At 45.6% G+C, this 24,270-nt stretch overlaps 1 protein-coding gene across 1 annotated transcript; it reads right to left on the minus strand.

Moving 5' to 3' along the window:
• Positions 1–15,983: 15,983 nt before the first annotated feature.
• Positions 15,984–16,928, minus strand: LOC101546743 (olfactory receptor 19-like). Its single transcript, XM_004614962.3, has one exon. It carries the CDS (start codon positions 16,761–16,763, stop codon positions 15,984–15,986), a length of 780 nt encoding a protein of 259 aa, XP_004615019.3. The 5' UTR covers positions 16,764–16,928.
• Between the last annotated feature and the right edge of the window lie 7,342 nt (positions 16,929–24,270).

Consider the following 24,270-nt stretch of genomic DNA (forward strand, 5'->3'; position numbering starts at 1 on the left):
CCCAGGACTGAGGGATTTGGTCCTTGATTGTTGTTTCAGAATATCGGGTTCTCAAATGATGCCATCGGATTGCCTTGTGGAATGCCTGTGTTTCCTTTCCGCAGTTCTTTTTTGTTGTTGTTGTTGTTTTATTGCCACACCCCGACACTGCTCAGGGCTTACTCTTGGCTCTGTGCTCAGGGATCACTCCTGGAGACTCTGGGGACCAAATTGGATGCTGGGGATCAAACCCTGGTTGACTGCATGCAAGGCAAGTGCCCTACCAGCTGTGCTATGCTCTGAACCCTACATCTTCCTTTCTTCCTCCCTTCCTCCCTTCTTCCCTCCTCCTTCTTTCCCTCCCTCCCTCCCTCCCTCTCTCCTTCTTCCCTTCCTCCTTCCTTCCTTCCTTCCTTCCTTCCTTCCTTCCTTCCTTCCTTCCTTCCTTCCTTCCTTCCTTCCTTCCTTCCTTCCTTCCTTCCTCCCTCCCTCCCTACTTCCCTTGTTCCCTCGTTCCCTCCTTCCTTCCTTCCCTTCCCTTCCTCTTTCCCTCCCTCCCTCCTTTCCTCCCTCCTTCCCTCCTTCTTTCCCTCCCTCCCTCCCTCCCTCTCTCCTTCTTCCCTTCCTCCTTCCTTCCTTCCTTCCTTCCTTCCTTCCTTCCTTCCTTCCTTCCTTCCTTCCTTCCTTCCTTCCTTCCTTCCTTCCTTCCTTCCTTCCTTTCTCTCTTTCTTTTCTTCTTTCTTCATTTTTTTGGGGGGGTTTACTTTTGGCTTTGCACTTAGGGTTCATTCCTGTTGACTCAGAAAAGCACCCTACCCATTGTACTATTACTCTGGTCCCTGGTCCCTGGTGTATTTCCTATGAACTTAAATTTCAATGCCTTCATTTTTTAAATAGTGCTCAGAGAACTCAGTACTGCTACCCCATGAATGAGCCTCTAAAATGCCCTCAGTGAAAGGAGCTTTAAAGAAAATGCCATCCAGGACTGAAGCAATAAATTGTACAGCGGGGAGGGTGCTTGCCTTGCATGCTGCCAAGCCGGGTTTGATTCTCGGTATTTCATGGTCTACCAGCATTGCTGGGCTGGAGCGATAGCGATAGTGCAGCAGGTAGGGCGTTCACCTTGCACGCGGCCAACTTGGGTTTGATTCCTCCGTCCCTCTCGGAGATCCCGGCAAGCTACAGAGAGTATCTTGCCCACATGGCAGAGCCTGGCAAGCTGCCCCTGGTGTATTCGATATGTCAAAAACAGTAACAACCAGTCTCACAATGGAGATGTTACTGGTGCCCGCTCGAGCAAATTGATGAGCAACGGGATGACAGTGACAGTGACAGTGACCGGCACTGCCAGGAGGAAAGCCTGAGTGCAGAGTCAGGAGTAAGCCCTGAGCATCGCTGGGTGTGACCTAAAAACCAAAAACCAGTCATGAAGCCAGAGTGATGATAGTATAGTGGTGGGTGGTGGTGGTCGTGGGGCGCTGGCCTTGCAACCGGCAGACCCGGGTTTGATCCTCGGGAACCTATAGGGTCCGCCAAGTCCGCCAGGAGTGGTTCCTGAGCACAGAGCCAGGAGTCAGCCCTGAGCACTGCCAGGTGTGTCCCCCAAACTAGATAAAAGCAAAGAGACCACTCAGCTGTTTGCCAAGGGGAGGGTGTCAGGAGGGTCTTTGAAACCGTCCCAGGAAAAGATCCACTCGGAGTGGAAGAAGACATTTATGCCAAACTGTAGCTGACGGTGGGCGTGAAACGGGCTGGGAACCAGAGTGTAAAGCGGAAACTGTGGTGATTCTCTCATTGGATGTGGCGTGACCACTTTCTGGAAAGCGTTTTGGATAAAATAAATGAGCGCATTCTTTGTAAAGCAGCAGCTCTGGCAATTGGGGAAAATCTGGATGTTGAAATAAAGAATATTTTATTTGTATTAAAAGTTTTCATATATTTGAAATTCTATTTTCAAAATGTCATACCAGGGGTTGGAGTGATAGCACAGCAAGGAGGGCAATTGTCTTGCAGGCGGCTGACCTGGGTTCGATACCCCGCACCCCATAGGGTTCACCGAGCCCCTCCAGGGAGGACCCCTGAGCAGAGAGTCAAGAGCAAGTTCTGAGCACTGCTGGGTGTGGCCTTAATACCAATAAAACAAAGCAAAATTACCCTCTCCCCTCAAAAAAAGAAAAAAAACGCTCCCAGAATATGCAAACTCAGAAGAATGATAGAATAAAAAATAAATCTTCAAATATAAACTGCTTTTCTTTACAAGGAGTAATCCATCTGAGAGAAGTAATAGAAACATTCCTGTTTGCAACTGCACTGAAATGGAAAAAAAATTCAGGAAAACATTTAACCAAAATATAGCTAAAACAAACTGAAGGGTGGGCTGGAACGATGTAGTATAGTGGGGAGAGCACTTGCCTTGCACACTACCGACCCGGGTTCGATCCCTGGCATCACATAGGGTCCCCCGAGCCCCACCAGGAGTGATCCCTGAGCACAGAGCCAGGGGTCAGCCCTGAGCATGGCTGTGTGTGGCCCCCGAACAAAACAAACAAAAATACAACAACAACAAAACAAGAAAAGAAAGGAAATGCTCATGAGTAGGGAAATTTACTATTAACATCTCTGTAAATCATAGGATGGTAAAATCAGTACCATCCTATGTGTTTAAAAAAGTGTGTGGTGGGCTGGAGCAATAGCACAGTGGATAGGGCGTTTGCCTTTCACGCGGCCGACCAGGGTTCGACTCCCAGAATCCCATATGGTGCCCCGAGCACCACCAGGAGTAATTACTGAGTGCAGAGCCAGGAGTGACCCCTGAATATCACTGGGTATGACCCAAAAAACAAAAAAATGTGTGTGGGCTGGAGCGATAGCAAGCGGTAGGGCGTTCTCCTTGCACGTGGCCGACCCGGGTTCGATTCCTCTACTCCTCTCAGAGAGCCCGGCAAGCTACCGAGAGCATCTCACCCGCACAGCAGAGCCTGGCAAGCTAGCTGTGGCGTATTCAACATGCCAAAACCAGTAACAAACAAGTCTCACAATGGAGACATTACTGGTGCCCGCTCGAGCACATCGATGAGCAGCGGGATGACAGTGACAGTGACAGTGACAGGGTGCTCTCCACGTGTGTTTGGTGGAGCTAGCGCTGCTTCCCAACCCTGGCCAGCTGCCAACAGTCAAATGAAGGAGGGAACAGGGCGGCTAAACTGACTGGTGATCAGTCTCTGTTTATTCCACTCTCCCCATGCACCTAATCCAGTCTCCCTGCATGTCGCATTGGTTTCCTCCTGCCCCTTATTCCCATCTCCCACCGCCCCTCAGGCTAGTCTCTCCCTCCTGGGTTATAGAGAGCAATCACCAAGGCTTGGGGGTAGCAATTACACGCAGATGAAGTAGCACAATCAACATACAAAAGCCCTTCCTTGGGTGGGGGAGGAAGTTCTTCTCATCCTAAGGGGGGGAGGGGGGTGTATCACTGGCACCCACAGCTATTTTGTTTGTTTGTTTGTTTGTTTTTGGGTCACACCCGGCAATGCTCAACGGTTACTCCTGGCTCTACACTCAGGAATCACTCCTGGCGGTGCTCAAGGGACCATGTGGGATGCTTGGAATTGAACCCAAGTCGGCCGTGTGCAAGGCAATCGCCCTACCTGCTGTGCTATGATTCCAGACCCAAGAAAACTCTTCTCAGATAGAGATCTCATCCTGTTTAGGAGAGATCCACTCCATGGCAGAATTTCATCTACGGGCATACTTCTCCTTTCCTTAGTTCATCACTGTCACTGTATCACTGTTATCCCATTGTTCATTGATTTATTCGAGCGGGTGCCAGTAATGTCTCTGCTTGTCCCAGCCCTGAGATTTTAGCAGCCTCTCCTTACTCATTTTTCCCAACGATTGGAGGCTCTTTTCAGGGTCAAGGGATGAGACCTGTTATTGTTACTGTATTTGGCATATAGAATACACCATAGGGAGCTTGCCAGGCTCTTCTTTGCAGGCAGGATACTCTTGTTAGCTTGCTGGGGTCTCCAACAGGCATATATACATACATATATGTATATATATATTTCCCTTTATGGTGATTTGTCACATGGCTGCTCATGCGTGAGGCTTGGCCCGAGCGTGTGGAAGCAAAAATTAAATTCTTCAAAATTTGAATCAGTGGTCAAGAAGAATTGTATAGTGGGTGCAGGAGAAAGTCTCTTTTTCAGGCATGTTGAGCTATTGTTCAGCTATGAGTTTTTGTTTGTTATAGGGCTGGAGCGATAGCACAGTGGGTAGGGCTTTTGCCTTGCATGCAGTCAACCTGGGTTTGATTCATCCTCCCCTCTCGGGGTGCCCAGCTAGCTACCGAGAGTATCAGAACTTGGCAGGCTACCATGGCGTATTCGATATGCCAAAAAAAGTAACAACAAGTCTCACCATGGACATGTCACTAGTGCCCACTCGAGCAAATCGATGAGCAATGGGATGACAGTGACAGTGACAGTGATAGTAAAATAATGACATTTCGTTTAGAAGTTTACTTTTTACTTCGCGGAGTTATTTGATAACTGTATACATAATTTCTCGTAACCCCTTCACAAGGATGCCTGCCAGTCACGGAGTGAAATAGGAACAATGGCTTGGGGCCCACAAGAGTGACTTGGTTAATGAACAATACTTGATTCCTTTGTGTAATCACTTTTTCGCTCTTCTATATCAATGCTTGCTTCACTATGCTACATAAATTTACTGGGTGCCAGGACATGGGCCCAGTGAGTTAAGCTAATTTTGTGGGTGTTTATGAAAATAACAGGCATGGCAGGATGTGTTTTTTCCTAATCAAATTCTGTGCTTCCGGAAAGCCCGCCAGCTGGTGTGAATTCACTCCTTCCAATTTTATTTGATGTCTCCTTTGATCATGACCCCAAAAACTTTGATCATGACCCCCAAAACATGTGGGATTTGGTGGTGGACCCCAGCACAACAGGTCCCTGGGGACAGCTGCAGAGATTCTTCAAAGGACCACTTTGCCCTTGCTTTGCTCAAACCTTTGCCCAGTTGCCCAGGGTGCCAGCTGAACGGATGCCTCCAAACCTCTTAGATTTGGCTCTCAGGGGTCCTCTGTTCCTCACCGGGGAGTCACTGACGATCTTTGGGCCTGTAAGTCACTGTCCAGGACTGTGTGGAAGGCTGGATGCAGCGCTATTGCCCTGGGCGGACCCAGACGTGTAGAGATGGAACCACGGGGGGACATTTAAAACATCTCAGCACAAGTGTATTACTCTCGGGATCAGTGAGTTTTTTGGTTCTTTTTGTTTTCTTATTTGTATTTATTTGGGGAGAGGGCACATCAAGCAGTGCTCGGGGATGAGTCCTAGTGGGGTGCCAGGGATCATACGGGGTGTTGGAGCTGGAGCCCAGATTTCCACTTCATACAAAACAAGTGCCCTTCCCACTGCACTATCACTAGGATCCAAAGACCAGTTCTTTGACACAATTAACACTTGTGCTAACATTCTGGAACATTAGCACAAGTGTTAATTGTACCAACACACTCCAGCATTAGACAGGAAAGCATGAAAGTCCACATCTCAAGAGGGGAGATGCAGGTGACACATGTGCTCAGGCACCACATGTGCTTGGTGACATGGGTGCAGGCAGCACATGGGATCAGGCAGCATTTGTGACAAGTCATTCATTCAATACCATATCACTCCCCCACCTGGGCTCCCATCCTATGAATCAGTGTTGACAGAGATGTTAAGGTCACTCTCTTTCTTTTTTCATTTTTCTTTCTTTTTTTTGGGGGGGGGAGGGTCACACCTGGTCATGCACAGGGGTTCCTCCTGGCTCATGCACTCAGGAATCACTCCTGGTGGTGCTCAGGGGACCATATAGGATGCCGGGAATCGAACCCAGGTCGGCCACTTGCAAGGCAAATGCCCTACCTGCTGTGCTATCGCTCCAGCCCCAAGGCCACTCTCTGAGCACATCAACAACTGGTATGTGGGGTTTGGAGTGATAGTATAGTGGGGAGGTCATTTGCCTTGCATATGGGGTACCAGACTCCATCCCGGCATCCCATAGAGTCCCTCAAGCTCTACCACCAGTGATCCTTGAGCTCAGAGCCAGGAGAGAACCCTGAGCACCACAGGGTGTGATCCCCAAACAAACAAACAAACAAACAACAGACTGAAAATAATTGGCACATGAAGGGCAGAGGCGGGGGTATTTCCCATAGCCAGTCAGCAGGTTCCCCTAAATTTAAAGTCATGACAATTTCCTATTCTGTTTTTGTGTATGTTCCCCTCTATATTGAAAAGACCCTGAACTTAAAAAAAATGTTTATTAATTTTTGATTTTGGGGTCATGCTCGATGATGCTCAGGGGTTACTCCTGGCTCATGCACTCAGGTCACACCCTTGATGGTGCTTGGGGGACCCTATGGGATATCGAGAATAGAACCCAGATTGACCACGTGCAAGGTCCCAAGACCCTAAACTTTTTTTTCTTTTTGGGTCTCACCCGGCGATGCTCAGGGGTTACTCCTGGTTCTGCACTCAGGAATTACTCCTGGCGGTGCTCTGGGGATCATAGGGGATGCTGGGAATCGAACCCGGGTCGGCAACATGCAAGGGCAAACGCCCTACCCGCTGTGCTATCACTCCAGCCCAGACCCTAAACTTTTATTCTTTTTTTCCTGGGCACACATGTATCCATTTTCTATTCTACTCTCTCCTGATATTCTTTCTTTTTCTTTTTTTCTTTTTTTTTTTCTTTTTGGGTCACACCCAACGATGCTCAGGGGTCACTCCTGGCTGTGCACTCAGGAATTACCCCTGGTCATGCTCAGGGTCCAGATGGGATGCTGGGAATCGAACCTGGGTCGGCCGCGTGCAAGGCAAAAGCCTTACCCGCTATGCTACCGCTCCAGCCCCTCTCTCCTGCTATTCTGTTCTGCCCGAGGTGCATGTTGGCAACCCAGATGTATTTGGTCATTCATCATCACTCTCTCAGCGCTGACAAAATGTAGAAGGGGGAAATATTTTCTGTGCAATAAAGAAAGACCTCATCTTGGAGACAATACTGGGAGCTTTCAAGAAGCAAAACGGAAATGTTCAATAAAAATGATTGAAAATTCTAATCAATGCTGTTTGGTTGGTTTGTTTTTTGGGTCATGCCTGGTGGTGCTCAGGGATTACTCCTGGATCTGCACTTAGGGGTCATTCTGGTGGGGTTTAGGGGACTATATTGGGTGCCGGGGATTGAACCAGGATTAGCTGCAGGCAAAGCAAGTGCCCTACCCAATGGGCTATTTCTCTAGCACAGAAAATTCTAAACGATGCTTAACCTGTATATACAGCCCCACCCCAGACCTATGGGCACTAACTTTTATTGCTTCGATACATAATTGTGAATAATAAAAACATATATGAATAGTGTGATGTAGAATTTAAATTTTGGTTTATCTTATATAAGGATACCTGTAATTTTATTGTCGTATTGACTTTTTTTTTTTTTTAACTCTGGAGATACTTTACTTAGTGGTTCCTTCTCTATCCTAACTGCCTTTTCCCCCAGCACATAAGAACGGCTTCCAAGCCGTGGAACAATCCTCCTGGCCCTTATCTCTACTATCCTTAGGTGTTAGTCTCCTATTATGTTACTTCATATTCCACAAATGAGTGCAGACATTGAATCATTTTTATTCATTAAAATGTCCCTTGGGGGGGTGGAGCGATAGCACAGCGGGTAGGGCATTTGCCTTGCACGTGGCAGACCCGGCTTCTATTCCCAGCATTCCATATGGTTCCCTGAGCACCGCCAGGGGTGATACTTGTGCATCGCTGGGTGTGACCCAAAAAGAAAAACAAAACAAAACAAAACGAAAAAAACCCAAAAAATGTCCCTTGGGGTTTGAGAGATGGTACCTAAAAAGCAAAATAAATAAACAAATAAATAAATAAATAAATAAATAAACCTGGGCCAGAGCCATAGTACAGAGGGAAGGCACCTTCGTTGAATGCGGCCAACCTGGGTTCAATCCCCGGCATCCCATACTGTCCCCCTAATATGCCAGGAGTAATTTCTGAGGGCAGAGCCAGGAGTGACCCCTCGGCATGACCAGGTGTGACCCCAGTCCTCCCCGCCCTCCAAAAAAAAGCCCTGCAAGTAAAGTACAGCATACCTAGATTTCTTCTAGAAGTTTGGCTCCAAAAATGTGTGTCTTTTATTAAACATTTAACTTAGGTACATGTATTATTTACCATCTTGCCAATGACTAAGAAAGGTACTGGGAACACTGAATTGAAAAGCAGAATCCTGATGGAGAGAATAAAAGTCAATAATCAGCAATAAGCAGACATAAATTATAGTTTCTGTTACTCAGGAAGGAGTGGTTCACCCACAGGTGAGATGCAAAAACAAACAAAATGTTAGGACTACTTTGATGATTATTTTGACAAAGACATTTAAATTGACCCTCTTTTTTTTCCCCCTCAGATTATTCTGGAATATTAACGATAGTGATGATGGACCTTTTATTTTCCAAGAGTCTTAAGTCCTGATTATTTTGTATATTCATCTTGCTCCTAACTGTTATATAATTTCAGTTGTGCTACCGTTAAATCTTTTCTCATGATTCCATTTAGACTATCCTTGATTTCATTAGTTATATTTGTGTTCCGAAATTTATACTTAGTCTTTCACATATTCTTCCCTGAGGCTTTGATTTCCCACCCCTCCCCCACAAATGGGACAGGAAAACGCTGGAGCCTGTTGAGAAAGCTATGTTCCAACCACCGAAGAGGACCCAGAATCAATGTTTATTTATTTATTTTATTTTTATTTTTTATTTTTTGCTTTTTGGGTCGCACCCGGCGATGCACAGGGGTTACTCCTGGCTCATGCACTCAGGAATTACTCCTGGCAGTACTCGAGGGACTATATGGGATGCTGGGAATCGAACCTGGGTCGGCCACATGCAAGGCAAATGCCCTACCCGCTGTGCTATCGCTCCAGCCCCCTCAATGTTTATTTTTAAAAAGAAATGAATGTTATCTAACAATAAGGAAATCCACACAGAGTTGCAGACAGGAAGGAAAAATCCTAGACATCAATGGGGGAGTGGTGGGCGTGTGTGTGTGTGTGTGTGTGTGTGTGTGTGTGTGTGTGTGTGTGTGTGTGTGCAGGAGCCATAAGTATCCGAGAATTCCATGACAGCAGTCACCAAATTGTGTGGTTTGTCCTCAAGGACCACAGTGGAATTACTTCACTAACAATTCCATGAAGAAAGAGTACTGTCTTCTAGAAAGGGGCACAATGACTAATTGAGACTGTCTCTCGCATTAGTGGATTTCTTTCAATAATAATATTTACTCACCATTTCATTTTATTTATTTATTTATTTATTTATTTTTTTCTTTTTGGGTCACACCGGCAATGCACAGGGGTTACTCTTGGCTCTGCACTCAGGAATCACCTCTGGCAGCACTCAGGGGACCATATGGGATGCTGGGAATCAAACATGGGTTGACTGCGTGCAAGGCAAATGCCCTACCCGCTGTGCTATTGCTCCAGCCCCACCATTTCATTTTAAATGAAATTTTCTCTATGCCTTCATCTGGTCAACATATAAAGAGATGAAGTCCACCCACCCTACACAGTCATCTGAATTTTACATTCATTGTTCATAATAGCCTCTGCCTTGGTTAATACTCTGGAGAATGCAATTTTATCAAAGGTCATGAACTGATTCTTTTTTTGCTTTTTGGGTCACACCTGGCGATGCACAGGGGTCACTCCTGGCTCTACACTCAGGAATTACCCCCGGTGGTGCTCAGGGGACCATTTGGGATGCTGGGAATCGAACCCAGGTCGGACATGTGCAAGGCAAACGCCCTACCCGCTGTGCTATTGCTCCAGCCCCAGGTCATAAATTGATTTAAATGAATAAATAAATTCCAAGAGGGTGCCTTAATTAATTGCTAATAAATAGTCCCCATGGACAGAAGCTTGAGTTCTGCTTACCAAGAAAATACGCATGTGGGTGTATTTCAAATGTAGGGGAGTGAGTCTGCTCTCATCTCCCTTCTTTCTAAAGGTTCAAAAGCTTTCAAAGCAAGCACATCTCTGGCAGGCTAAGAGGACCATATGGGATGCTGGGGATTGAAACGGGGTCAGCTGGGTGCAAGGCAAATGGGAGTCAGCTGGGTGCAAGGCAAATGACCGACTAACTGTGCTATCACTCTGGCCCCCTGTGCCCTAATTTTTAAAAAAATATGTTATTATTATTATTTTTGTTGTTGTTTTTTGGGTCACACCTGGCGATGCACAGGGGTCACTCCTGGCTCTGCACTCAGGAATTACCCCTGGCGGTGCTCAGGGGACCATATGGGATGCTGGGAATCGAACCCGGGTTGGCCGCATGCAAGGCAAACGCTCTACCCGCTGTGCTATGACTCCAGCCCCATAATTATTTTTCTTTTAAAAAAGAGTTTCCCTGTTCCACTGGAAGCCCCCTGCCCCCAGGCTCTTGCATTGTTTGTCTTCACCCAGCTTTGTTTCTGAAGCTGCTAGCATTCCCAATCAAATACAGTGTATTCTTTCCTTAATTTTTTCATGAATTGTTTCACTTCTAGAAAAAAACTAGGTATGCTGTACTTTACTTGCAGGGTTTTTTTTTGGAGGGCGGGGAGGACTGGGGGTCACACCTGGTCATGCCGAGGGGTCACTCCTGGCTCTGCCCTCAGAAATTACTCCTGGCATATTAGGGGGACAGTATGGGATGCCGGGGATTGAACCCAGGTTGGCCGCATTCAATGAAGGTGCCTTCCCTCTGTACTATGGCTCTGGCCCAGGTTTATTTATTTATTTTTATTTATTTATTTATTTTGCTTTTTAGCTCACACCCGGCGATGCACAGGGGTCACTCCTGGCTCTGCACTCAGGAATTACCCCTGGCGGTGCTCAGGGGACCATATGGGATGTTGGGAATCGAACTCAGGTCAGCCGCGTGCAAGACAAACATGCCCTACCCGCTGTGCTATTGCTCCAGCCCCTTATTTTTATTTTTTAAGGCATTTGATTCTTTTCTGAGTCACTCATTGGAAACACTGCTGCCACAATGCAAGGTACAATATTCAGACTCAAGCAGTGGCGCTTGACTGAGTGGCAGGGATGGTATAAGCAGAAGACTTTGGTGCTTTCGAGTCTTTTAAACTCATTGTTAAAAAAAAGTAGCAATAAGCGAAGGTGTTTCCCAGCATCATTCTATGATAGTATATTTGAACCTCTGGCCTGTTGAGAACACTGATGAGATTGATCGTAATACATGATACACTCCGTTGCAGACAGATTCTTCTGACTTGCACTTACTCATAAACTCACACATGTATATTTGTAACTGTCTTTTAAAATAGTATGTATGTATATATGTATGTATATATGTATGTGTGTGTGTATTAGAAAATAGAATCTTGTGAAGCAGTTTTACAGTTTTTCTCCCTATATAACCCACATCTATTTTCCAGTAGCTAGGCGGTCACACCCAGAAACTGCCCCCTGTGCCGTGTAATCCCACCAATGGCCAACATCCAGAGACTATAAGAGCAACCTCCCAGGAGTGTGCAGCCGAGTGACATTTTATAGCCTAATTCTCCCCTTTGGAGAACCTGGCAAGCTACCGAGAGTTTCCTGTCCACATGGGAGAGCCTGGCAAGCTCCCTGTGGCGTATTCATATGCCCAAACCAGTAACAATGTTGAGTCTCATCCCCCTGACCCTGAAAGAGCCTCCATGCAGTACCTTTGGGAAGGAGTAAAGAGAGGCTGCTAAAATCTCAGGGCAAGGACGAATGGAGACGTCACTGAGACCGCTCTAGAAAATCGATGATCAACGGGATGATGATGATGATGATGATGATGATTACTCAGGAAGTGCAGGCAAAAGAATGAAATACAGAGGCATCACCTACACAAAGGGACAAACAGTTATCAGATAGTTTTCAATAATAAAATAGCATTTATGCTTAGATCTTTTCCTTTTTCTTTTTGGGTCACATCCAGTGATGCTCAGGGGTTCCTCCTGGCTCTGCACTCAGGAATTACTTCTGGCGGTGATTAGGGGACCATATGGGATGCTGAGGATTGCACCTGGGTTGTCTGCGTGCAAGGCAAATTTCCCACCAGCTGTGTTATCACTCTTGCCCCTGTGCTTAGATCATGGAGCATAATTGCTTCATAAATATGAGTGGTACAACTCATAACAATTCTTACACTTTTTATTATTCTTAATGCAATGTTTTTATATCATGCAATTCTTACATTGTAATTCTTACATTATAAGAATGACAATTCTTAAGTCTGCCCCACAACTTGGAAACTGGCCTCACATGGTGGGGGAAAGGGCAGCTCAGACAGAGAAGGGAACACCAAGTAGAGGATGTTGGGAGGATTCATTTGGATTGGAAGATGTGAACTAAAAGTAGACTATAGACCGAACATGAAGGCCACTCAGTACCTCTATTGCAAACTACAACATTCAAAAGAAGAGAGAACAAAAGGGAATGCCCTGCAGCAGAGGCAGGGTGGGGTGGTGGGGGATGGGGTGGAGGTGGTGAGAGGGATACTGGGGTTACTGGTGGAGGTGAATGGGCACTGGTGGAGGGACGGGTAAACGGTTGCTGTATGAGTGAAATGCAAACACAAAAGTTCATAAGTTTGTAACTGTACGTCACAGTGATTCTCTAATAAAAAAATTTAAAAAAAAAAGAATGACAATTCTTATAGGAAAATAAAACAGGATTAAAAAATATACATCACTCGAGAAAAAGGATTCCAAGCTTCCCTGTTTTCTTATTGGTTAATAAGAATCCTTCATGGGGGCCGGAGTGATAGCACAGTGGGTAGGGCGTTTGCCTTGCACGCGGCCGACCTGAGTTCGATCCCCGGCATCCCATATGGCCCCCCCAGCACTGCCGGGAGCAATTCCTGAGTGCGGAGCCAGGATTGACCCCTGAGCATCGCTGGGTATGACCCAAAAAGCAAAAAAAAAAAAAAAAAAGAATCCTTCAATATTTCTGACACATGACCAGAAATCACTTTGTAGGCCTTACCTAATTCATGTAAACTCCAAAATATATTAGTTCAGAAATTTATTAAGTTTTATTAATGACTAGTAAGGCATGATTATGAACATAATGAAAGCCAAGTACAAAATAAAATTGAAAGTAATGTATTCTAAATTCCAGAACTGATAATTTACTTGTTTAAATTAGAATAGATATATTATTTATATTGTATTAAAGGGTTTTCATTTCTATGTTTCCATAGGTTAAAATCATACAGCAAATTGAATTTTACTGATTTACTTTCTGATCATTCTATTTGCAATTTCTTTCATCTCGTTGGAGAAAACTATATAAAGCAAATGTGTCAGGCATCTAAGGGGACAGGTTAGGATTGGGAGGGAAATTAGGGACATTGGTGGAGGGATGGTCACACTCATGGTACTGGAACACTTAATGCCTGAAACAACTGTATTATGAAAACTATAAATGATGGTGTTTAAATAAAAATAAATGTATTTAAGATGAACATGAAGAGTATCATGCTGAGTAAATGACTCAGAAGGAAGGGGACAGATATAAAATGACAGATATAGGAAGAACAAGTAGAAGAATAATATCCATGGCCAGGGAATTAGGGGGAGTTAGGAGGACTGGTCAATGGTCAGAACTAACCACAAGTGTGTGTGAGGCTGAGGGTAGGTAAGATAGAGAAGAGACCAGTACGACAATAATAGCAGGGAATGATCACGCTGACAAGAGATGAGGGTTAAAAATAGGTAAGGGATATGCTTAATAACCATTCAGTTCAATATTGCAAACCACAGTGCCCTATATATATATATATATATATATATATATATATATATAATCAAAAGCAGATGGGCCGATCATGTAATTCGATTCAGAGACGACCGCTGGACTAGAGCTGTTACCGACTGATTCCACGGGACGTCAGAAGATCTCGTGGCCGCCCACCAACTAGATGGTCAGATTTCTTTGTCAAATCTCTGAATGAACAATTTGAGGCTCTTCCTGTTCCTGGAGCAAGCAGATATCATTGGGCTGCACTAGCTCGAGACAGGGACAAATAAAGATGTTACTGGCGCCCGCTCGAGCAAATCGAAGATCAACGGGACTACAAGTGATACAAGTGACATATATATATATGCATATCTATCTATCTATCTATCTATCTATCTATCTATCTATCTATCTATCTATCTAGAGAGAGGAGAAGCGCCTGCCACAGATGCAGGCGGTGGGTAGGAGGTGGGGGGTGATGGGAGGGAACCTGGGGACACTGGTGCTGGGAAAGGGACACTGGTGGAGGGATGGGTGTTGGAACACTGTATGACTGAAATCCAATCATGAAGATGTTGATAAGGATCTATCTCACGGTGATTCAATTAAGAAGTTAGCACTGTATTAGCACTGTCATCCCATTGTGCATTGATTTGCTCTAGCGGGCACCAGTAACGTCTCCATTGTGAGACTTGTTGTTGCTGTTTTTGGCATATCGAATACACCACGGGGAGCTTCCCAGGCTCTGCCATGCAGGCAGGATACTCTCGGTAACTTGCCAGCCTCTCCGAGAGGAATGGAGGAATCGAACCCGGGTCAGCCGTGTGCAAGGCAAACACCCTATGCGCTGTGCTAGTGCTCCAATCCATTAAATAGTTAAAAAATTAAAAAATATAATAAGAAATGGAAACATTTTTGAAATTAAATAAATAAATAAATAAAAATTAATTATTTCTACAAACTCTAGTGCTGAGGATACTGGCTACTGGGCTAGGTTCCATGTGTCTCAAAAATAAAAACTCAATGAAGAAAGGATAGTACAGGAGGTGACCACTTCACTTGCATGCAGCTGCCCTGGGTTCGATACCTGTGTCAGTGTCAGGGGCTGAGAGCTTCCGCCCATCATGATCCGTTGGCCCATGGCAATAAAATAAAGTTCTTCTAATCTCCCGTTGGCTCTCCATGACTCTCAATCGGCTCTCAATGATCTCACAGTGAATTTTACACTGGAACAAAGAAGGTTCCAAGGCCATCTGTCCTCTATGACAGAGACAGGGCTGCCAGCTTCATTTCCTTCCATAGAGGAGAACAAGTCATGACTATTCTTCTGGGAAAGCAAATGAAAATTTTGTTTTGTAGTTACACATCGCTCCGTCCAATATGGAGCAATAGCACAGCAGGTAGGGTGTTTGCCCCCACCCACCCATTCAGTTAGCTGTCTTTTAATTTGAGCCTGTGTTTCTTTTGCTATGCAGAAAATCTTTCATTTTATGGGTCCCATTTGTTAATTTTTGATCTCGTGGCCTTGGCCAGGTCATTGAAGTTGTCTTTGAGATCCAAATCTTAAAGCATTCTACTTAGATTTTCCTCAATGTACTTTATGGTTTCTGATTGAATCTCAAGGTCTCTGATTCCCTTTGAATTGACTTTTATGTCAGGTGTGAAATGTGGTCCTAACCCTAATGTGTTTTACATGTGGTAATCACCGGAATCCCATATCACCCAGGAACCACAAGGAGTGATTTCTCCGAGCAGAGCCAGGACTAAGTCCTAAGATTATGGGGGAGGGTGGGGGGGGGTCCAAATACAAAAACAAAAAGTGAAATCACATAAGAATTGAGAATACCAGGTAGAGAACAAATAGATGAAAGAAAGAAAATGTTTACAGAAGGAACGTTGACATCAGAGAGACCACAAAACACGGTCCACTTCAACTCTAGCTGATGCAGGTTGTGTGCCCGGCATTCCATATGGTCCCTGGAGCCCTTGATAACTTCTCCCTGAGCACAGAGCTAGGAGTCATCCCAGAGCACAACCTGGGGTGCACCAAAATCACCACAACAAAACAAAAACACAGAAGAAGCACCCGGGATCCCACAATCTGGTCATCATCTCAAAACTCGAAACTGAAGTTAAAATCAAGGACAAATTCCTCAGTCATGAACTACTAGACCCTTTGGAGCATTTCTGTGCAAAAGTCGTTTCAGAGCCCCCAGGATGTCTTTGTTCCGGAGACTGTAGATGAAGGGGTTCAGCATGGGGGTGACCACTGTGTACAACACCGAGGGGAGTGAAATCGAGTGTGAATCATGGGTGCCAACAGAGCCCAGGTACACACCCAGGATTGTGCCATAGAACAAGGAGACCACGGAGAGGTGAGATGCACAGGTGGAGAAAGCTTTCAACCTCCCCTGAGCTGAGGAGATTTTCCAGATGGAGGAGACGATTTTAGAGTACGAGTAAAGGATGCCAGCCAGGGGACCGCCCCCCAGCATCACAGCCGCGATGTACATCACCAGGTTATTCAGAAGTGTGTTCGAACAAGCCAGCTGCACCATCTGTATGAGTTCACAGGAAAAGTGGGGGATTTCCAAGTCCGTGCAGAAGGACAGACGCAAGACCATTAAGCTCTGTAACAAAGAATGCAGGTGACTGATGACCCAGGACACCAGCACCAGCAGCCCACACAGCCGGGGGTTCATGATGACCATATAATGCAGGGGGTGGCAGATGGCCACAAAGCGGTCATAGGCCATGACGGCCAGGATGAAATCATCCAGTACTGTGAAGAGGGTGAAAAAGTACAACTGGGTGAGGCAGCCCTCGTAGCTGATGGCTCTGCTGTGTGTCTGGATGTTCTGCAGCATCTTGGGGATGATGGTGGAGGTGAAGCAGATGTCCACGAAGGACAGGTTGGACAGGAAGAAGTACATGGGCGTGTGGAGGTGGGGGTCTGAGCTGACGGCCAGGATGATGAGCAGGTTCCCCAGCACGGTGATCAGGTACAGGGACAGGAAGACCCCAAAGATGAGGGGCTGCAGCTCTGGCTCATCTGACAATCCCAGAAGCAAAAACTGTAAAACTTCTGTAGTATTTGTTAGTTCCGTGGATAGAGAGAACTATGGGAAAAAAGGAAAAGGGGAATTTTCACACAAACTGGTAATACTCTCGTATTAAATATTGGGCCACACCTGGCGATACTCAGGGCTTACTCCTGGCTCTGTGCTCAGGAATCACTCTAGGTGGTGTTCAAGGGGAGGATCAAACTGGGGTCTGCTGCATGCAAAGCAAGAGCCTAACCTGCTGTACTATCACTTCTGCCTTTATTCCCATATTTGAAACAGAGCAGTTTATTATGTTCTGCCAGGAGGTAATTTTCTATTTCCTCTCCGTTTCATTCCTCTTTTGATCTCTCTGATACCACTTCCAAATTGGTTTTCTTTCTGAGTCAATAGTCATTTTCCAAGTTTAGTTTTCATTATCTCCTCTAGGATAGATTGAATTGAATGCTGACCATGTTTTTTTTTTTTTTTTTCTTTTTGGGTCACACTCGGAGATGCACAGGGGTTGCTCCTGGCTCATGCACTCAGGAATTATTCCTGGCGGTGCTTGGGGACCATATGGGATGCTGGGATGCAAACCCAGGTTGGCCATGTGCAAGGCAAATGCCCTACCCACTGTGCTATCGCTCCAGCCCCAAATGCTAACCATGTTTTTAACATTAAATGCTGACCATGTTTTCCTTTTATTCTTTTTAGGTCACATCTGGAGATGCTCGGGGATGACTCCTGGCTCTCCATTCAGAAATTACTCCTGGTGGTGCTCAGGGACCCTATGGGATGCCGGGGATCGAACCTGGGTTGGTGGTATGCAAAGCCAATGCCCTACCCACTGTACTATCGCTCCAGCCTATGATGGCCATTCTTTCCCCACCTATATGGGATGATGACGTCCAAAAGTCAGTACAGTCCCTATGATGGAGAAAAAAATACAGAAGAAAGCAATGATACAATGGTACAATGATAAACTGTACCATTAGGTTGTAACGGGTCTGTGGAGGAGAGGCAATAAGAGAGAATAAACAGTGTATTCTATTTTATTTAAGCAGCGTGGTCATATGCAGGCTGCTTGATTAGAGATCTGAGCTGAGAGAGGAAGGAAGACATAGGATGTTGAGGGAAGTGTGAGTCTGTGGTAACAGCTAGTCAGAGCCCCAAGGAAGGGATTTGCTTCGAAAGCTCACAAGGAAGCCAGCGATTCTTGCTGAAGTTGAATGTTTTTTTTTTTTTTAAATTGAATCACGGTGAGAAACAGTTACAAAGCTTTCATGTTTGAGTTTCAGTCATACAATGATTCAACACCCATCCCTCCACTAGTGTATATTTTCCACCACCAGTGTCCCCAGTATCCCTCCCTCTTCCCAACCCTCCCCATGCCTGTATGGCAGACAATTTCCTTCTTACTCTCTCTCTCTCTCTCTCTACTTTTGGGCATTATGCTTTGCAATATAGATACAGAGAGGATATCACGTTTGGTCCTTTATCTACTTTCAGCACACATCTCCCATCCCGAATGATCCCTCCAACCCTCATTGACTTAGTGACCCCTTCTCTATTCCAGATGCCTTCTCCCCCAGGTCATGAGGCAGGCAGTTGAATATTTTTGAGGGCAGGGATTGATAGATGCAATAGAGCTGGGGATAGATGAAAAGGAGAGAGAGAGGGAGAAAAGGGGACAGAGTACTGAATGAAAGACAGTAACAATGTAATACGTTTGGGACTTTGCATTGACCTATGTTAGTGTACGATTTCATGCTATTTTGCGTGGAAAGAAAGATTTCATAGCATTAGTTTGATTGGTAGATCAGAGTGAAGATGCATGATCTGTTTCCCTTGAGCGTGGCTAACTGTTGACCTCTCCAGTGAAGTAGACTTGAGAATCAAAATTCAATTGCAATGAAAAAAAGGGGAGACAGAGAAAGATCACTGTAGCACTGTCGTCCCGTTGTTCATTGATTTGCTGGAGTGGGCACCAGTAATGTCTCAATTGTGAGACTTGTTACTGTTTTTGGCATATCGAATATGCCAGGCTCTGTTGTGTGGGCGGGATACTCTTAGTAGCTTGCCGGGTTCTTTGATTGAACCCGGGTTAGCTGCATGCAAGGCAAACGCCCTATCCTCTGTGCTATCATTCCAGCCATAACAGAGAAAGAGATGAAATGAATCAGTATAAAGATGGTCCCTGAAAGAATAAATAAAAAAACAACAACACTGAAACTTTCCTGATAAAAAAACCTGTTCAATTGTTGTAAAGTGTGTGTGTGTGTGTGTGTGTGTGTGTGTGTGTGTTGGGGTGGGGGAAGGTTTGCAAAGGACAGTTAGGATAGAGAAGGGATCAGTATGACAATAATAGTTAGAAATGATCACCCTGGACAAGAACTAAGGGCTTTTTTTTCTTTTTGGATCACATTCAGTGATGCTCAGTGGTTACTCCTGGATCTGCACTCAGGAATTACTCCTGGGGTGCTCGGGGGACCATATGGAATATTGGGGATTGAACCTGGGTCAGCCGCCTGCAAGGCAAACGCCCTACCCGCTGGACTATCACTCTGGTCCCAAGAACTGAGTGTTGAAAGTAGGTAAAGGGATATACGTGATAACCTTTCAGTAACTGTATTGCAAACAATAATGCCCAAAAGGAGAGAGAGAGAGAGAGAGAGAGAGAGAGAGAGAGAGAGAGAGAGAGAGAGAAGTGCCTGCCATAATGGGGGGGGGGGCGGCAGGAGGGAAACTGGGAATATGTGGTAGAAAATATACACTGGTGGAGCCAGATGGATGACTTCTGAACCCAGCAAGTGCTCCCAGCCATGTCCCCGGACCGTGAACTAAGCTTTTGCCCCGCGTCGGCTAAGGGGGGAAATATCCTTCCTCCTTGGTTCTCTCCCCTCTGGGAGAAGCGGCGCGGCATACGCCATCTTATGGACGTTTAATCAGGTATGAACTTTTGGTGCGGAAAGGAAAAAAAAAAAAGGTGTTTAGAACTTGAACAGTGGGACACTTGGGAAGTCGCAGGCTGGGGCTGGCACCGGCTCCGGCCCGCGCCCCGCCGGGTGGCCATGCGTTCGCACGGTCGCTCTGCTGCTGTATACCCAACATCCAGAGCCAGATGGATGACTTCTGAACCCAGCAAGTGCTCCCAACCATGTCCCCAGAACAGCAATGCACTGGGACTGTGAGCTGTGCTATGCGATTTCTGGCAGAATTTTCCCTGGACTTTATACAGAAATCCAGATTTTAATGAATTTACAGATTTTAATGAATCACCCATAAAACTTAACATTTATAATTGTCAGCAATGTGAAATGGTTCCTTTTGAACAGGCCTGGCTTGGGGGGGGGGAAACTCCAAATAATAACAGTAAGTTTTTGTTGAAACATTGAAGGTTATTAATGTAGCAGCCACCTCTCTAGACTGTGAACTAAGCAAAAGCCCCACGCTGGCCGACGTGGCGTGGCGTACACCATACTATGAGGCGCGGGAAGGGGGATGACGGGAAAGTAAAAAAGGGAAAAGGAAAAAAAAAGAGAGAGAGAGAAGAGTTATGTCCTTGTAGCAGTGGGGCTACATATTTTTTCATTTCCAGCATTGTAAAACTAATTATCAAATGCTTCCTTGGTAGTAGGTCTGTCTCTCTTGGGTAGAAACTCCAACAAATATAGTGAGTTTTATAGTGAAATATGGAATGTAATCAAGGCAAAGAGAAAATGAAGTGAAATTCATTAGTAATACAGTAGGGGGTAGGGGGTGGGGGCGGGGGGTATATTGGGGTTTTTGGTGGTGGAATATGTGCACTGGTGAAGGGATGGGTGTTTGAATATTGTATAACTGAGACATAAACCTGAAAACTTTGTAACTTTCCACATGGTGATTTAATAAAAAGTTAAATAAAAAAAAAGAAAATATACACTGGTGAAGGGACGGCTGTTGGAACATTATATGACTGAAACACAATAATGAACAAATGAACAATTTTGTAACTGTGTATCTCACTGTGATTCAATTAAAAAAAAAAACCTCTTGAAAAGTCAACCGAGAAATCTTTATCTATAGAAATAATTCGAACTGTGATAATGGTAGAAAGCAGGCAAATTTTGGACAGATAGAAATGCACAAATAAGAGGCTGGAGTGATAGCACAGCGGGTAGGGCATTTGTCTTGCATGTGGCTGACCTGGGTTCGATTCCCAGCATCCCATATGGTCCCCCGAGCACTGCCAAGAGTAATTCCTTTTTTTTCTTTTTTGTTTTTTTTTAATATTTGGGTCATACCTGGTGATGCACAAGAGTTACTCCTGGCTTTGCACTCAGGAATTACTCCTGGTGGTGCTCAGGGGACCATATGGGATGTTGGGATTCGAACCCGGGTTGGCTGCGTGCAAGGCAAACACCCTACCCTCTGTGCAGTTGCTCCAGCCCAACAAGGAGTAATTCCTGAGTGCAGAGCCAGGAGTAAACCCTGTGCATAGCTGGGTATAATCCAAAAAGCAAAATAAATAAATAAATAAACAAACAAACAAACAAATAAATAAATAAAGCACAAATAAGAAAATGGCCAGATACATATACTTAGCTGAAACTGAGCAACAGTAAGAAAACAAGCAATGTCATTCAAGAAAAAACATAGAGAGCTCAGTTAGTTATACAAAACTTTACAAACTCTATTAAAAGGAGCATACTCCATTTAAAAAATTATTATTTATTGATTTTATTTTATTTTTGCTTTTTTGGATCACACCCAGAGATGCTCAGGGGTTACCCAGAGATGCTCAGGGTTTATTCCTGCCCTCAGGAATTACTCCTGGTGCGACTCGAGGGGCCCTATGGATGCTGGGGATTTTACAGGGGTCGGCTGCGTGCAAGGCAAATGCCCTACCCACTGTGCTATCGCTCCAGCCCTCCATTTTCTTCATTTTCTTTTTTAATGCAGAAAGTGAAACTTAAGAAAGAATGGAAAGCCAGCAAAAGGAAGAGACAGATATTGCAAAAATTGTCTTTCAGGGGCTGGAGAGCTAGTTTAGGGATTAATGTACTTACATGTCTGGGCTCAATCCTTGGCTTCACATCTGGTTTCCTGAGCCCTTCCAGGATTGATCCCTGAGTGGAGAGTAAGAACCAGGAGTGATCCTGACAGACCCAGAGCACGGAATTAGGAGCAAGCCCTGCTCACTGCTGGGCGCTTCTGCAAAGCCAAGAAACAGTCTTCTTCCCTTTATAGGATTCTGAGTGTCAGCAGAGGGCAACCGAGATTCTGGGACAGATTCCCCCCCTGAAACAACACCGATGCTGGGCACTGGATGGGGGGGACAGAGCTTTTTCAGCCTTCACTCACCATCCGTGTAATGAAGTGGTCAGGAATGTCGAAGAAATTGGGTCAGAGTGGGGAGGGTGTTTGCTTTGCACTCGACCAACTCGGATTTGATCCATGTAGTCCCCTAACCTTCCGAGAATGATCCCTGAACACAGAGTCAGGAGTAAGCCCTGAGCACAGCCAGGTGGATCCCCCAAGTCCTATTCCCCCCAAAAAAAGAATGCCCATGGCACTTGATCAGTGTTCATATGAGACAAAATCATCCCAGGCCAGCCACAGTTGGAACTGCACAATCTCAACCTGTATATCTTATTTTTTGGGGGAGAGGAGGTTCTACTCTACAGTTCTCAGGACTTACTCCTGGCTCTGCACTCAGGGATCACTCCTGGGGGGGGCGGGTGGATGGGCTGCCGGGGATAGAACCTAGGTTGGCTGTGTGCAAGGCAAGTGCCCTCCCCACTGTACTGTTGTTCCAACCTCTCAACCTGCATTTTATTTATTTATTTATTTATTTAATTGCTTTTTTTTTTGGTCACACCCAGCGATGCTCAGGGTTATGTTACTCCTGGCTCTGCACTCAGGAATGACTCCTGGCAGTGCTCGGGGGACCCTATGGGATGCTGGGAACTGAACCCAGGTCGGCCAAGTGCAAGGCAAACACCCTCCTGGCTATGCTATCACTCCAGCCCCACTTTCTTTCATTTTTTTATTTTTTGGGGCCACATCCTGCGCTGCTCAGGGCTGACTCCTGGCTCAGGAATCACTCTTGGGGACCCGATGGGCTGCCAGGGATCGACCCTGGGTTGGCTGCATTCGAGACAAATGCCTTACCTGCTGTGCCATCGCTCCGGCTCCTCAACCCGCACTTCTAACATTGACAGAAGAACAACGTCATGACCCGAAAGAGCATGAGGCGTGTGAGAATCACCGGCCACATTGCGATGTGAACGTGGCCACGGAACTCAACGGATTAGCTGCTCAGACACCAAGCAAAGCCAACAGCGAAAGTTGCCTCTGGGCTGGGTGGGCTTGGTGCCTGGTGAACACAGGCAGGTGCTCTTGGCTTCGTTCTTTGTCTTTAGCGTTAGGGATAATGGGGACTCTCTGGGGTGGGAACTGGGAGCTGAGGGTCCACAGGGGTGAGGCAGAAATCCTCCCAGGAAGGCGGGTGAGGGAGACTCTAGCGCTGTTTCCAGGTCAAGCTGCCGAGGCAGAATCAGCATCCCAAAATCCGAGGGCAAGCACGCCTGTTCAGCTCCAAGTCTCCACACTCAGATGCTGCCGACAAAGACATTTAAGGCTCCTGGCACCTGCCCAGGAGACACTTTCCTCTTGTCACTCTTTCCTGAAACGCACGATTTCCCTGAAGGACACGGCTCTGGGCAGCAGGCCAGATTTCCCTCTTCATTATCTGCTCCCAGGAGGTTTTCAGTCTAGTGATCAAGTATTTCCACACCCCTCCACTTATTTTTTTTGTTGTTGTTGTTGCTTTACCAATTTATTCCCTTTCCAAGCCCCTAAATCTCTAAGCAAATTATCTCACCTCTAGGTGATGATTATTATTTTGAAAGTCTAAAAATAGTGAACCTATCTGGATGATGTGCTTCTTACTCATCAGGACCTTGATGAATTTGTGGAAAAGACCCAAAGATCTTCCTTCAAGTTCTGTTCCGCTAGGAGTGAGGAGAAGGAATTTTTTTCTTTTAAAAATTTATTATTATTATTATTATTATTATTATTGGGCTGGAGCGATAGCACAGCTGTTGGGCATTCGCCTTTCACACGGCCGACCTGAGTTCGATTCCTCCGCCCCTCTTGGAGAGCCCGGCAAGCTACTGAGAGTATCCAGCCCATGCAGCAGAGCCTGGCAAGCTACCCGTGCGTATTGGATATGCCAAAAACAGTAACAATAAGTCTCTCAATGAGAGATGCTACTGGTGCCCACTCGAACATTATTATTATTATTTTATTAATTAATTTATTTTTTGCTTTTTGGGTCATACTCAGCGATGCACAGGGGTTACTCCTGGCTCTCCACTCAGGAATTACCCCTGGCGGTGCTCAGGGGACCATA

This window comes from Sorex araneus, chromosome 2 (assembly GCF_027595985.1).
Source record: "Sorex araneus isolate mSorAra2 chromosome 2, mSorAra2.pri, whole genome shotgun sequence".
In the NCBI taxonomy this organism is placed as follows: domain Eukaryota; kingdom Metazoa; phylum Chordata; class Mammalia; order Eulipotyphla; family Soricidae; genus Sorex; species Sorex araneus.

What these genes read in the sequence shown, in the direction of transcription:
- LOC101546743 (XM_004614962.3), bottom strand. Translation starts at nt 16,763, where the DNA reads ATGTACTTCTTCCTGTCCAACCTGTCCTTCGTGGACATCTGCTTCACC.